The 15,356-nt window shown below is 36.4% G+C and overlaps 1 protein-coding gene across 3 annotated transcripts in view; it reads left to right on the top strand.

Annotated features, from left to right (window-relative positions):
- Positions 1-15,356, top strand: part of ascc3 (activating signal cointegrator 1 complex subunit 3) — a 164,303-nt gene that overhangs the window by 74,502 nt on the left and 74,445 nt on the right. For all 3 annotated transcript variants that reach the window (XM_030158291.1, XM_030158289.1, XM_030158290.1), the window contains 3 exons: positions 1,967-2,131; positions 13,739-13,915; positions 14,571-14,642. In XM_030158291.1, coding sequence (XP_030014151.1) covers positions 1,967-2,131; positions 13,739-13,915; positions 14,571-14,642 — 414 coding nt within the window. The remainder of the gene's footprint in view (positions 1-1,966; positions 2,132-13,738; positions 13,916-14,570; positions 14,643-15,356) is intronic.

Genomic DNA, 15,356 nt, shown 5'->3' with positions numbered 1-15,356 from the left:
ACCTCTCATCTAACCTGAAGATAAATTGTCTTAATTGATATATTTTCTCTTTACAGGTGTATGAACTCATTCTCTCATTAAATTGTCACCTTTAAGAAACACTTACATTCATTATGAAGTTCTCAGAATCAGTGGTGGATTTAGAGGATTGATTTCAGTCCTGGTGCAATCGATTGATAAATAGGCTAAATAACGCTATTCAGTGGAACAATGCTGTGTTTTTTCTGCACCTTCTTGCGTGCATTTGTGAGGCAATTAAGAAAGCACTTTGGCCTGTGCTCGACTTGCCAGGGCCTCCATTTAGATTAACCAGTAGGTCCAATTAGTAGCTTCTCTTTCTGTGAACACGCCAGTCTCTAATGGCTGCAGAGATTGATTTAAATGCAAACTAGAGAGAATTTAATGAACTGCTTTTACAGAAACCATTTAATAGGAATTTTCACACCCTTAGACAGTTTGCCAAACAGTTTACACTCCATTAATTATGCATTGTTGTATTTTTCTCAAAAAAGAGTGAATCAAATTGCTCTAAAATTATAAGCATTAAATGATGTGGAAGGAAGTTGTCGGTTGACTTTCGATTCAGATGAGATGGGACGCTTCAGTGTAAAATAGATGCCACTATATAAACAAATAGAAATGTACACATAGTCAGAACTATAAATATCAAACACTAACACCCTGTAAAAACCAAAGGAGCCCAGGACAGGAGATGTGAGTAATGTTATGTGACTGTTATTGTGGTGTTATGATTTAGGTCCCTCTATCTGCATTATAATGAGCAGGGCTACGGGCTATTGAGCATTGATGAGCCATGGATCTGACATAGTATTCTGAAGGGATCGGAGTTTTACAGTGTGTCGCTGAGTTAAGTGAGCAGGAAATTGCAGGGAAATTAATCCTAGCAGTTATCTCAATAAAAAAAAAATATATATATATATATGTATATATATATATATATATATGTATATGTATATATATATATATATATATATATATATTCTTGTAAAAATAAAATTAGGGAATTCAAGTATATTTTATACATTATGTTCTGTCAGATGAACTGTGTTCTTAATCTACCTTTTAATTGACATTTAAAGGAGACATGTTTTGATTTTTTTTTATTGCATAATTTTATTTTTTTTCATAATGTTTTTTTCATTCATAGTGAGGTGTTGTACAGAGTCTGACACTTGACAGATGCAGCATTTTCTCATTCATCTGCTAAAATGATGACGTTTCTCAATGCAGTATACAGGATGTCCACAGATCCTTAAATTGTCTTCAGTGTGATTGTTCGAAGTTAAGACCTTCATTATCCTTAAAATTGATAATCAATCCTTAAATCTGACACTCAAAGGTGTTTAAAAAAATCCACAGACACAATACATTATATTGCTATATGTACATCATTAGCGTGATTGCATTAATTTTGCACTATGACTTTTTATTTTGCTTTCATTTTTTCATTTCAATTTCCATTAACCACTCTATACAATATGAAGTGTCACCCACTCTTGGGTTCTGTCATGTGCAAACTTTTGAAATGGACATTTATGTTTTTATAGTCGTATTATCTTACTTTCCACAAAACATGACTTGCACTCAATAAGACTCAGTCATATTTAGAAGATTCTCAAATGGGGCTAACTTTGGCAGCCAAAATGTCATGTCTGTCAATGGTTTGTAAACTGGCATGGCTAAAAAGTCTTGAAAAAATAAGGCTAATATATGAAATAAATACACTATGAAGATGCGATATCTGTAAACATATGGAATATGGAATGTACAAGTTCCAATTAGTTGGTAGTTTTTCTCAGAAATTTTGTTCACATTCTCATTTTAGTTAACAACAATTATCCCTCACACCAAGTGTTGTTTAGTTTGTCGGTTTGTTAGTTTTCATCAGTGCCAATCAAACATTTCCTCCTGGATTCGCATCATAGTATCTTCATGTTGGTTTCAGATGTTGGTGACCACTCCTGAAAAGTGGGATGTCGTGACCAGGAAGAGCGTCGGAGATGTTGCACTTTCCCAGATTGTACGACTGCTGATCTTAGATGAAGTTCATCTTCTCCATGAGGATCGAGGCCCGGTACTGGAGAGCCTGGTGGCCCGGACCATCAGACAGGTTAGTCCTACTGTATTTGTGGACTTCTTTGATTTAGTACTGAACGGTAGCTTATTACTCCAATCATCTCGTCCTATAATGTCATCTCATAAATCATTACAGTAAGAGCAAAGTGGCTTCTATGTTCTGTGAAAATACAGTATGAATACAATATGACAGTATGAATACAAGTGCAACAGAGCTGCATGAAATGAAGTTTTGAGAGAATTTTCCAACCTTCACACTTTGGTCCAATTTAATAGAATTTGACTAAACATATGCACTTACTTCAAAATTTAGAAGGAACATGATGGTGCCAAACTTTTGAATTTTTTGACTTCAGGATGTATATTCTTGAGGAGCACGTTGAAGTTATATTGAGCTAATGTTCTTCTTCATAAAATATCAGCAAAGACAAATTTTAGAAGTTTTTTTTTTTTTTTTTTAGAATAGAATAGAATAGAATTGCCTTTATTACTGATTTACTGATTTGAGACACAAACTCTTAAGCAGTAAATTATGTAAAACCTTTGGTTAACTATTTGTATGAACATGTATCTTTTTGTGCATGTGGATAATTTTATCTTACATCAGTGCAAAAAATTAAATTCGTTCTTTTATCTTCAATTTTACAGAACACTCAGAGTACTCATCGCCTCTGTGGACTCAGTGTTCACTTGTACCCAAGGTTAATATCGAATCCTACTTAGGCTGATTATACTCCAAAAATACATCTAAGCATACCTATTAAAACCAAGGTCTATTGTGCTGAAGTATTTGTGGAGTGAAGTAGAAGAGGAACCTTATAAGAGTAACCCTAAATAATAGCACTTACATAAACAGAGTCCAAGGAGAAGAAGGTTTAACTGTGATGCTATATTCTGACGCCCCTAGTCCTGATGAATATCAGTCCTACTTGATTGTGGTCCAAAAAGCTACACTTAGATGACTTCTATCGAAAATTATCCTAGGTATATGAATAAAATGAGCAATATCTAGAAGCCATTTGGGGAGTAGATTGACATTTTCCTGGAAACCAGCAGCCCTTGTTGGTTTCTAGATATTTGTGCTCATTTGAGCAGATAAAGAGTGTTTTTCTGACCTTTTTGTGATGCTTTATTGCTCCTGTTGAAAAACCAACAGGAAAATGAAACACATGGTGATATTTGCTGCTTGATATGAGTTTTTATATTTGAAATCAAACTAAAAACAGAACACACAGCATTGGAAGGTAGGGAGGGAGGGAGAGAGAGAGAGAGAGGAAGAAAGAAAGAAAGAGAAAGAAAGAAAGAAAGAAAGAAAAATAAAGAAAGAAAGAAAGAAAGAAAGAAAGAATACCTTAGTATCTGATCAGTATTTGAGTTTGTTGAGTTTGTCCACTACCTTGATTTTCATTTTAGAAAACTAAACTTTCAGCTTGATTGCAGACAAAACATGCAGGTTTATAGCTCAACATTCACTTCATTTTTCCGACTGTTGCTCAGACTTTTTTGTCAAGTGAAGTACGACGAAATTAAAACTACCTTGTAAATAATTTGAAGTATTTTAAAATGAACCCACACAGCCTTATGCTCAGGTGTTTATTGCCTCCCATTATGTGCTTGCTTAGCAGTTTGGTTACACTTATCACTGGAATATAAATTAGCAGGAAAACTTTTTGGCGTGTGAAGGCTGCACTGTGAATACCCTTTAAATTACTGTCTCCTAAATTGTGCCAGTTACAGTAGACTAAGCAGTGAGACAACTGTTTTCCATTATGTGATTTTGAAAATGAATAAACATTATGACAGTTATGAGCAAACTAACTTTACATTACCGCTAAACACAAAATATGATTTTTGGAATTTGACATTTTAGTGAATCTAGTTTAGTGTAAGCTAAAGAGCACACCACACACTGCATTAAACAGATTATGTGAAGTCACACAGCCAAAAAAGTTAAGTTTCCCATAACTCACCCTGATGAGCTGCTGTCATGTGTCTATTCTTGGTAAAAATTTATAATGCAAATGGAGATAGAAAGGGATATTTTTAGTATGCGTAGAGCCCTGCTGAATCATCCAGGCAATAGGACCATGGTTATGTGTCTAAAAATAAATTTGGTCTGTCAGTGCACTGAGTGATATGACTCAGACTTAAGGACTTGTTGCTCCTAAACCCTGAAAATGTGTCTGCGTGTTTATGCAGCTTCAAAGTTTTGCATGTGCAGAAATGCATAACGCTCATATACATGGTTTGGATCAGGTGCGTGTCATGGTGTTGCTTCATCAATGGTTGGAGTTCTTACTTCACATCAATATCATAGTGCTGCCAAGGACTGAATTCATAGCACTACAGAAAGTTTCTCGATTAAAAATGTGGACCTTTTTCTGAGTTCCAATCATAATGACAGAAATAAATCCACATATGACAGCAGGAAAAATATGCTAGTGTCAGGTACCATCTGTCTCATTTGTGAGACTGTATTTTATCTGCTCTAACATCAGAAAATTCCAATACTGTCATAATGACTGTTATTGTGTTCTCAGACCTGAAAAATTAATAAGGCGCAGAACAGAAAAAGAAACTTAAGGGTTTTATAAAACTGAAATATAAAATGCCCCACCTAATGTAGAGTATATGAGTGACATTAGCATGCTAAAGGACTCGGACCAGACGGACATGCAGACTGAAGCGGCGAGTCTGGGCTGTAGGGACGAGCTGCTGTGCTGTGCAGCGACGGAGACCTCTCCCTGGGGTTAACCGCAAGGTAATTGAAAACTGGTCTGTACATGTGACCGCTGTTTACTCGGTTCACAGCCCATTTATCAGCAGGTTTTGCTGATATTACTGAAGAAAGGCTGACTGGGCACTTTGAACACCTAAACGGCTCTGCTGGTCGTGCTGCAGTGCAGAAGTTTGACGCCTCTTGACTGTCTGTGTATTTGCAAGCAGATGGTGTTTGCTGTCACTGCTTTTGTACACCGCTGTAACCCCAGAAGTACCTGTGCAGTTGTTGGTTCTAACTAATGATGCACATGGTCACAGTTAGCAGTCAGTGTAAGTTAAACACAGCACATACAGGTGAGGGTGAAGGTGTACATGAACCTTACCGAAATACTTCCAAAGTCAGACTATACGGTTCTAATAAATATTTTCCCTCAGTTGGTTTATTTAGCCCAACTGTGCTGTTTGGATGTAGAGTATGATGAAGTGTTTTCACGCTAAAACGTTTCGTACCAGATGATGTGGATAATTATCAAATGTCAAATTGTTCATTCGTTTCAGTTTGAAAGCCGAATTGTGATACCAAGTGAAAGTTGAAAAAACAAGATGGTTATTTGTAAACTGTGCTTTCTGTCTGAATATGATAGGTAAAAATACAAAACACTGAAACAAATGAAAAAATTACAAAAAAATGTGTATAACATTAAATCATCATTGCTAAATATCACAGGATAAATTGTATGTATCATGAAAACAGTTTGTTGAGATGCATTGTCCTATTTTGATGATGTGAAATTTCTGAATAATTTTGATTTATTGAATTTGTATTTACTTCATCACAATCTGAAGGGTCTTTGCACATAATTGAAGTCTTCCACAACATTTACACTCTACAGGCATTTAGGCCTGTTCCTTCTCCAGAACTCATGAATACGGTCTGTTTACACCAATTTTCTTCACCAGTGTTTTGTTGAATTAAGGTCAAGGCTTTGTGATGGCCACTTCAGAATGTTTTCCTGGTCGACTTTAAAACTGCATTGGCCAGAATTCCAAAGGTACCTTTATTATTTATTATCATCACAGTTTTCAGGCTGGTAGGGGGTTACATGTGTTACTCACAGCTGTAATTACTCAGACTCATTGTCATTCAATCATAAGACACGATCATAATGAAATACAGTTACCCATGTCTCAGTATATGCAGCATGAAATAGGATAAAATAATACGTAGCATAGATAAAAGCTAGATAGAATACAGTAAAAAGTACCATAAAATTAGCTAAAAAATAAAATAAATAAAATTACCGATGTGACTCCATCACTCTGCTTCACACAGAATCTTAGAAAACTCACTTTTCTTTTCCATCATGGATGGAACTGGGGCCAGATTCATATATGTTGCTATTAAGTTTTTGGATTTTAGACTAAGATCAGAAAGCTGCAGAAGGAAGATGTATATTTTTTGCCCTGAATCCACCTGCTTCATTTTGAAGCCATGTTTTTATTTTTATTTATTTATTTATTTATTTTTTCATTCTTTATTTATTTGGAAAGGCATGTCAAACAAAACTTCCCTTCCTGGTACAATTCAATATCCACACATCAAATTTGAACCACGATGCTAATCCAAGATTTTTAGTCGAATACAGAACACATAAAAAAGAAAAAAAGAAAAGTGGGTGGGAGGAGAGGGCTTACTCTGCTACTTCATCAGCAAGATAAAACACATTAAGGTGTATATGTTTACATTAACCTAAACAGAACTGTCTATCATATAAATGTTTTCACACAACAATGTATTCAATTCACATCAGTTACAGGTTTTACATAGTTTGTCCATTTGGACCAAATAGTGAAAAAGATTCCCTTTGACCCTTAAAACAAAATGCCAGTTTCTCCAGAATGTAGACGTCCTGTATGATATCGATCCATTCTTCATTTGTGAGTGCTTCAGGCTTTAACCATTTTCTACTGATAGTCTTTTTACTTGCTGCCAAAATATTTTTAATATTTTGGAGTTAAGCTTAGGCTCAATTGTGTCCATGCTTTAGCATCTTGACTGATATTTTTGGATGAAGCATCAAAACTTTCACATAATTCTCCTTCATTGTGATACCAACAGTTCCATGAAGTACACCTGATGCTGTTTCTTCTCTTTAGGCCTTGACCCTCAGCCTTCTTTCTCCGTATATAATGATGAACGTTATAGCCAGACAGTTTTAATTTTGTCTTATCTGACAAGAGAAAATTGCACCAGAAAGATAACATCTGGGTTATTGTGCTTTTTTGCAAACTTGTTTTGATTTTTATGGAAGTTTTAAAGTCAAGGGGGAACATCTTTCACCTTATGATGTGTGGGCTCTGTCTCACTATTGATGAAGTTTTTATCAGTTCCTCAACCATTGTCCTGAGATGCTTTTAAACCTGTCTCCTCAAAATCCATTCATTTCTGGCAGTCAGCACCCATCTTCCTGAATGACTTCATGGCGGTGTGTCCCTGTTGTTTTTATATTTGCATACTCTTGTTTATACAGATGGTACCTTCAAATGTTTGGACGTTCCTCCCAAGGATAAACAAGAATTGTGCAAGTCTGTAATTGGTTTTCTAAACTTTTAGCTGTTTTTTCCTCATGAATAAGACCATAAAACATGCAGCCACAGGTGGTGTCCCATTGGCCTCCCAGTAATTACAGTTAGACAATCAGAAGTTTCTAAAGTCTTCACACCGATTTCATAACAATTAGAGCTCAAATACAGTCAACTTAATATCTGTAGAGTTTTTGCCTTGTGAGAATATGATAAGAATATGTGCAAGTTTCAATTAAAAACATCTCTCTACTAATCTGAAATCTCACGTACTCAAAAGAACTAACAGAGGGAATATTCATTAAATTGAAACTGAATGTTCATGATCGTGAAAAAAAATATTATTTGTGTAACTTAAAGCCGCTCTACACTAACATTTACCTGGGATTAGTTCTGATACATCATCTCTGTAACTGCTCCTGCTTACTCTATAATTATTAGCCTGTGATACAGCTCTTTATAGGACATGTCTTGAGAGTAACACATATTTTGACCTTTATATTAAATCTTCTCCAAACAATATTTGCTGCACATGCATTCATTTCTTATGCCTGTCTCTAAACCCATTTAACCTGTTTTGTACCTGTTTTGGGTCTTCAAGAACCAGAATAACTTGCCTTTCATAGCAGGAGATAAGAAATAATAAGGCATTTTAGAGTAGAAGTGGGTAATACAGTATTTATTTGCACCTTTAGTGCTGTTTGTGTTGCACAGGATTATGTCACTGTGTTGTGTTGAACATGTACAAGCACTTATGCATCTAATTATATCTATATGTGACTGGCACAGAGGCAGTTTGTTTATGTTTGTCTTTGTGTGAGAACATGTTAGCAGCTCGTAGTCATCGTCCCCCCCAATAATAGGTGCTGGTTGGTGCCAGCAGCAACGCCTGGTAGCCCCTCCCCCACCCTTTTCATCTCTCCGTCCAATTAATGCCACACCTGACAGACTGCTTTAATTGATTGTGCTGAAGAATTACGGTAGCTGCCTCTGATGCGTAGGGTGCTTAAGTTCACGTCTTCAGACACATTAATATGGAAATCCCTGTAAACTAAATGATATTTGTCCCCCTTTTTATGCAAATGTTTAAGAACCGAGCCAGTTATCACTTTGATGTTTTGCTTGGAAGAGCTTTGGTTTGGACTATATTTTCTTGGCTGGGTGTATTGCTTCCAATTATGCAGTGTATTCAAAATACAGTCCTTCTAACCTTTATTACAAAAGCCTTTAATGTGGCTCTGTTGTGGGGTCTGTGCCTCACCATTTGGTATTTACAGAACATTTTTGCTCTACCTAGGAATGCATAAATCATGCATTTTATGATAAAGGGCATGAGGTGCTTCACTATAGTTTTTAATGGCCACAGAATGACAGTAAAGTGGGGTGTTTATGGGCATTTTGATCAGTATAAATGACTAATGCTGGGCCAGATGTGGAGATATCGGCCTTTCTGAGCACATATTCTTGTTCAAGATCAAGAGGTTCTCACACACAGGAGATGATCAATCTTATTTACTATTATTTTCATTCATTTATTTATTTTACAAAACGGACCAAATTACTATGTATCCTATTATTAAACAAAAAGACACTTTGCAGGTTACCCCAGCTCTACAGAGTACTGCTGGGATTAAAATAATGGTACCCTAGCTGTCAGCGTCCACATCTACAGCACCAACATATTTTAAAACCCTAAGAGCCTTTGCCTTATTTGACTTTCATTATGTTCCTCATTTTATCCCTGTTTTACCAAAATTTTCTTTTCTTTTGCACAATATATACACTGTCCGGTCAAAAAAAAAACAAAGTAATGGCAAACACAAGATTTCATTTACCTTTACTTTTGATTTTCGGGGCAGTCAGCTGACCTCATTTTTGGACACATAACTTTGTGAACCTAGACCTGACCAACTGAAACAGCCCCAGGTCTTAACACTGCCCCTACAAGCTTGTACTGTAGGCACTAGGCATGATGGGTAGTCACTTGATCTGCCTCTCTTCTCACTCTCATGTATCCATCACTCTAGAACAGGGTCAGTGTGGACTCATCAGACCACACGACCTTATTCCATTGAAACATAGTCCAATCTTTATGCTCTCTAGCAAACTGACGGTTGTTTAAGAAATGAGAATCTACTCTCTGTACTATACTGTTAATACTGTTTAAAATTACCCTGTACTGTAAAATTTTTCTCTCTCTCTTTCTCTCCCTCTATATATATAAAGTTAACTGAATATGAGAGGAAACTAAATATGTCCTTTATTTGATGGCTGAATGGACCCTTAGTGTTTCCAGAGTGTGTTTTATTACAGAACTGAGCCATTCTTAAGTACTTAGGTATAGCCAGCCAATGACTGCAGTTACAGTTTCTTGTGTTAAATTAATGATAGATGTTCAATGTAGGTAGAGTAATCTATTATAACAATATTAGATTATGTTGTGGATGTAACAGCAGCTGTTTGACTGGAAAACTGCATTGCATCTAAATCCATTTACAGCTAACTGCAAGAAAGTAGAAACATTTATGTAACCGAGGCATATGCTAGGTTATTTTAAATGATGGCCTTCATTTCCTTTTGTTCATGTGACAAATTAGACCTTTTGCTGTGAGTAAAGTTGCATTTCTTTCCTTTCTACAGTTAAACATTGCATGTATTTCTATGAAAGGTGGGTTGGATATACTACTGGCAGTCAGGGTTATAAAAAAATACATATACACAGTGAAGAAGTACATTATTGATTAGTGTCAATGCAGCTGATACACTGAACTTAGAGTCATCTCACTAATTGTTAGAAATTGCAACAAGGCAAAGCAAGGCAAATTTATTTGTATAGTACCATTCATACACAAGGCAATTTAAAGTGCTTTACAAAGGCATAGAAGCACATAAAGTATATAGGACAATAGCAGAAAAAGCATTTGGAAAGAAAGAAATTAAAACAAGAATAAGAGACAGTTAAAACAAGAGCTAAAAACAGTCTTGATTAAAATTTAAAATTCAATGTTAAATCATTCAAAACTGTTAAAATTGTGAGTTGCAGTGCAGGTATTAGAACTGAAAAAAAAAAAAAAAAAATCAAAGGCAGCTGGAAACAAATGAGTCTTTAACCTTGATTTAAAAGAACTGAGAGTTTCAGCAGACCTGCAGTTTTCTGGTAGTTTGTTCTAGATGTGTGGAGAATAAAAATTAAAAGCTGCTTCTCCCTGTTTGGTTCTGACTTTGGGGACCGAAAGCAAACCTGTGCCAGAGGACCTGAGCGGTCTGGATGGTTCATACGGTAAAAGGAGGTCACTGATGTATTTGGGCCCTGAACCATTCAGAGGTTTATAAACTAACAAAAGTATTTTAAAATCTATCCACTTTACGGTTGAAGCAGGTCAGCAGGTTATGTAATTATGTAAAGTACTGTGACAAAGGGAAAACCAGAAAACGTTGTGCTGGGAAATGACAGAATCGTTAAGAACTGATAATGCGAGAGGTGTACAATTCTGATGGAATTGATCAATTGGAACTGGTTCTAAGTCTGAACCGGTTTTTGATTCCCACCCCTAGTTGTGAGCCAGTAAGTATTTTAATGTGGGTCAGAAAAACATGCTTGTTCTAAATTGAAGCTTGATGGACTTTGTTTAATTTACAATGGATGCAACAGGGTCACCAAGTTAAGAAAAATCCATCAGAACCTTGACCATTCAAACATTTGCCACTGCATTCCTGATGTAACTGAACATGATTAAATATCTGACTACCACAATTACCACAGGTCCATGTCATTTTAGAAAAAAAAAATTGGCAGCAAAGCTTGAACTCTACAGAAGATGAAAGAGACAGTCCTGCATTCCTCTGTCCACCAAGGCCTTTCATCACTGCCTGCTATATAGGAAGTAGAGCTTGACCTGCAGTGTGAACCTTGACAGTTTCCACAATAAATAGAAAATGCTAAAAGCCTTTTTCATGTTGGATTGAGTGATGATTGATTTAGGCCAAAGGAAAACTTCATGAAGGAACATTAACATGGTAACAAAATCAATGACTGGTTTACTACAAGGACTACCACTCCATATTTAATGATCATCTTTATTTACTTTTTATCCAGGAAAGTCTCAATGAGATACAGGTTCTTCCAAATTGGCAAAAAACAAAAACGGATACATACATGTATAGAGGACTTTAAGGACATGATAAGAACTCAGTAGTACTTTATTGCATTACATGTGTGGCACAGTAACCCTTTACGTCCTAAACAGTTACAAACGACTAAGAGACTGTATTGATCTAAAATCTTTAGTACCTTTTGAACTATTAATCCTATCAATACATTTCAATAATTCAGGTAAAATGCAGTTTCTCAGCTTTTCATTGTCATCAGATACAACACATTTGGACATTCAAAGGTTCCTTGGTGAATGTGGGAACACCATCATTTTCTGCAACATTGATTTACCAGTAAAACCCATGTAGTTTGACAAATTAAAGTGGTTGTAGACACTTGTTTTTATGTTCAGTTAATGATAAAACGTCACCACAAAAATAGTTTAAGATATCTTATACAACCAGTGATTATTTATTTTTCTTCTTTGCATCTTGAATGCTGATTTGGGATTTAGCTGTCAGTCCTCTGGTATAATTAGTTTTAGATTTGGCTCAAAGATCCTGTCTTTAGTTGTCCCTATCATCCACTAAAGATCACACACCTTTTGCGTGGCATGAGCATTGCCCTGAACTTTCTGAATATCATAGGTAAAAGACACAGAAGACTTCACAGATCACCTCACTGTCTCATTTTAATATTGTGACCTATTAATTTTATTTTACTCCGCTCATTAACCACTCTCCTTGGGGTAATTGTAAATTCTGCGTTTATTCACAATACGTCTTGTTCTCATAAAATTTTATGGTGCTGCAAACTTGTCGGATACGTAGGCTCTTCATGTCTTACACGGAGAAGCAGTCAAACTAATAGTTGCATAAAGTGTGAGGTAATGTCAAACAAAATTAAAAGATAAAATAAAAAAAAAAAAAAAAGCCTGGCTAACATGCTGCCCATCTGCAGTGTGGAGCCTCAGCAGCTCTGGTGTGAATGTGTAGCGCAGGCCCAGTGCGCCAGCCAGGGATTGGTTGAGTCTTATCTTGATGGGAAGGTTTGACAGGTACTGCATCACATTAAAGGCCTTACCAATCTTCCCTGTCACATCCAGCAGGAGGCTCACAGATAGGGCTAACCCCCCCCTCCTCTCCGTTCTCCGCCCCACCTTTAGTTCTTTGGTTTTCTCCTCTCTCACCCATGTTGATACACAACTTATTGATTTTCCTTCAAGTTTCAAAGACAAAATAAAGACACAACATTACATGAGCAAGATCGTTGACTCTGTCTTAGGGCCCATAAGTAAAACCAACTTCCCACAATGCACCCAAGTTTTCTGGATTTGAATCCTGTCGATAAACTCTAATTCCAATCAGGTCTTCCCACATCGGGGTTCTGTGATCACCTGTTATCAGTTTGGTTTTCCTGTTAGTTGGTAAAAGCTAGAGATTGGAATTTGCTGTCGGAATTGCAGTGTTTCTTCTACACGTGTTAGCTTGATTATGCGACTTATAAAGGTATAAAGTAATTAGGCTATGTGATGTTATTATCTTCGCTAAATTGGCTGTTTCTTGATCCAGGGTTCAGACTAAACTGTGACAGTTCTGACCCAGTGTCGCTATTGACAACGCAAACTGTACAGCACACTGATGCGATTTGTGGTCTTACTGTGGCTGTTTCCCGTCTAAAACAAAGCTAAGCAAACAGAGCTCTAATGTAAACTATCAGCTGATGCAGCACTTGAAGATTATTAGACAGTGTTATTTTGAGCAGCTGTCAAAATGAGAGTCTATGAGTTTTACTTTGAAAAATAAAACTTGATACCATTTTGTGTGTGTGTGTGTGTGTGTGTGCGTGTGTGTGTGTAAACAATGAGTTTTATATTTTCTTCAGTGAGTGATACAGTCTGTACACAGCAATACACAGTGTTGATTCATCAGTGATTTTGGTAGTCCCAAGTGTGTTCTGGGATGCAACGTCCTCCTGTTGAGAATTTCTGAATATCAATAAAACATGCATCCATTTTAATGCAACAACATTACCTGAGAGTGCTCTGTCTACTAATCATAATTTCTATTCTTTATCATTTTACAGTGCTATGTAATAAACATCGTCTGTCTCTTAATTGTTCTTCTGTCAAATAATTCCAGTTTTTACTAGATTTTTCTTTGGATTATTTGTTTTATGGCCAGAAGATTAAAGCACAAAAGGTTGTAATATAAGTTTGATGTGAGTCTATGGTCTCCTTTTTAGGTTGAGTCCACCCAGAGCATGATCCGGATCCTGGGATTATCAGCCACTCTGCCCAACTACCTGGACGTGGCTTCATTTCTACATGTCAACCCATATATCGGCCTCTTCTTCTTCGACAGTCGCTTTAGACCTGTGCCCCTCGGACAGACCTTCGTAGGCATCAAAACCACAAGCAAGGTAAAGAATAAGGTTATGTACTGTATTGGCAGATCAGCTCACAAGAGGTTTACTATATTGTATGTAACTCTGAAGACTTCACTACATCCACTTCACTAAGACCAAAATTAGCTTTAACCCACCGTTACACTCTTATATTAATATTCTTAGCCAATATTATTGATATTAGCTCATCAAAAAGGGTCTTAGAATACTTTCAATTAGCATGTTTTGTAGTCTGGCTTACTGTGACAAGTTACTTCACACAGTGGGAATGATCTCTGATTAGTCATGTTTTTTCTAGGAAAAAACTGAGGAACAGGCTTTGTGCCAGTCAACTCTGCACTGCATTAGTTATCCATCATTTAATAAAAAGCAATGACTCTCTTAGCAGTCTAATTATGTACACAGTGCTGCCATAGATACAGACAATATGCATGAGTAATAGTTTCAAGAAGCTTTAGAGAATGTGCCAAAGGGATATAAAAACATACATTTGAATTATTTTGGGTATGCGACTTCCCCTTAGTTCATTGCTTCTAGACACACCTGAAGAAGGACAGTACCTCTTGTATACAGTAGCTTCATATGCTGCAGGTTCTTTGTTCAAATGATGGGTAATAAAAATGCTACAGTATGAGCTCATTAACTCATTTTAATTTTCTGTTCTGTTCAGATCCAGCAGCTTCATGACATGGAGGAGGTTTGTTATAACAAAGTTCTGGAGCAAGTTAAAGCAGGACATCAGGTAAGAACTATCCTGTAACTATTCTGTACCCTATAAAGCTTGTTTGCACATAAAACAAAACTCTTGTGAAAATGAAACAATCAGTCTTGATGGAACTTAATGGGTATATTTGGTGCATCAACCTTAATAATTCATAAAACGGTCTGTGAAAAATGTCTTCTTTCATTTTACGAGAAGGCTATTTTTTTCCTTGTGTAGGGTTTGCATTTCACATAATTTGTTGGCTCTCACTGTGTCAAAACCACAAACTGACATTTTTCTTTGCAGTTTGTTACAGAAAAAAAACCAAAAAACAAAACAACGTTCCAAACTAGGAGTAGATATTTTTTTTATGTTTCAACAGTTTTCTCATGTCATCAGTCTTTATGTAAAGCTAAACAAACATATCCTGACTGCTACACCGTCATTAAAATAAACCTGATTCTCATCTAAATCCAGGTGGAGTGTATAGATTTTACTGTACCTGTAACAGTTAAATGTTTAGTCTAGAGCATCTTGTAGACCTAGAGAGCGACGCTGGCTTATGTAAGTCCGCTTTTCCTTGAAAATATTTCTCTGAACTTTTTCATGAATAGGAACCTGCAGTAAATATTGTTGTGAACATTTTGGAATGAATACCTGCTATCTCCAAGTCTCTGAAGTCCTTATCTCCCCCGGTGTCCTACCCCCCTTCCCTCCACTCATCACCGCCCTCCACTCATCCTGCTTCCACTC

This window comes from Sphaeramia orbicularis, chromosome 16 (genome assembly GCF_902148855.1).
Source record: "Sphaeramia orbicularis chromosome 16, fSphaOr1.1, whole genome shotgun sequence".
Classification (NCBI taxonomy): Eukaryota; Metazoa; Chordata; class Actinopteri; order Kurtiformes; family Apogonidae; genus Sphaeramia; species Sphaeramia orbicularis.
This window is presented reverse-complemented; position numbering and strand designations above follow the sequence as displayed.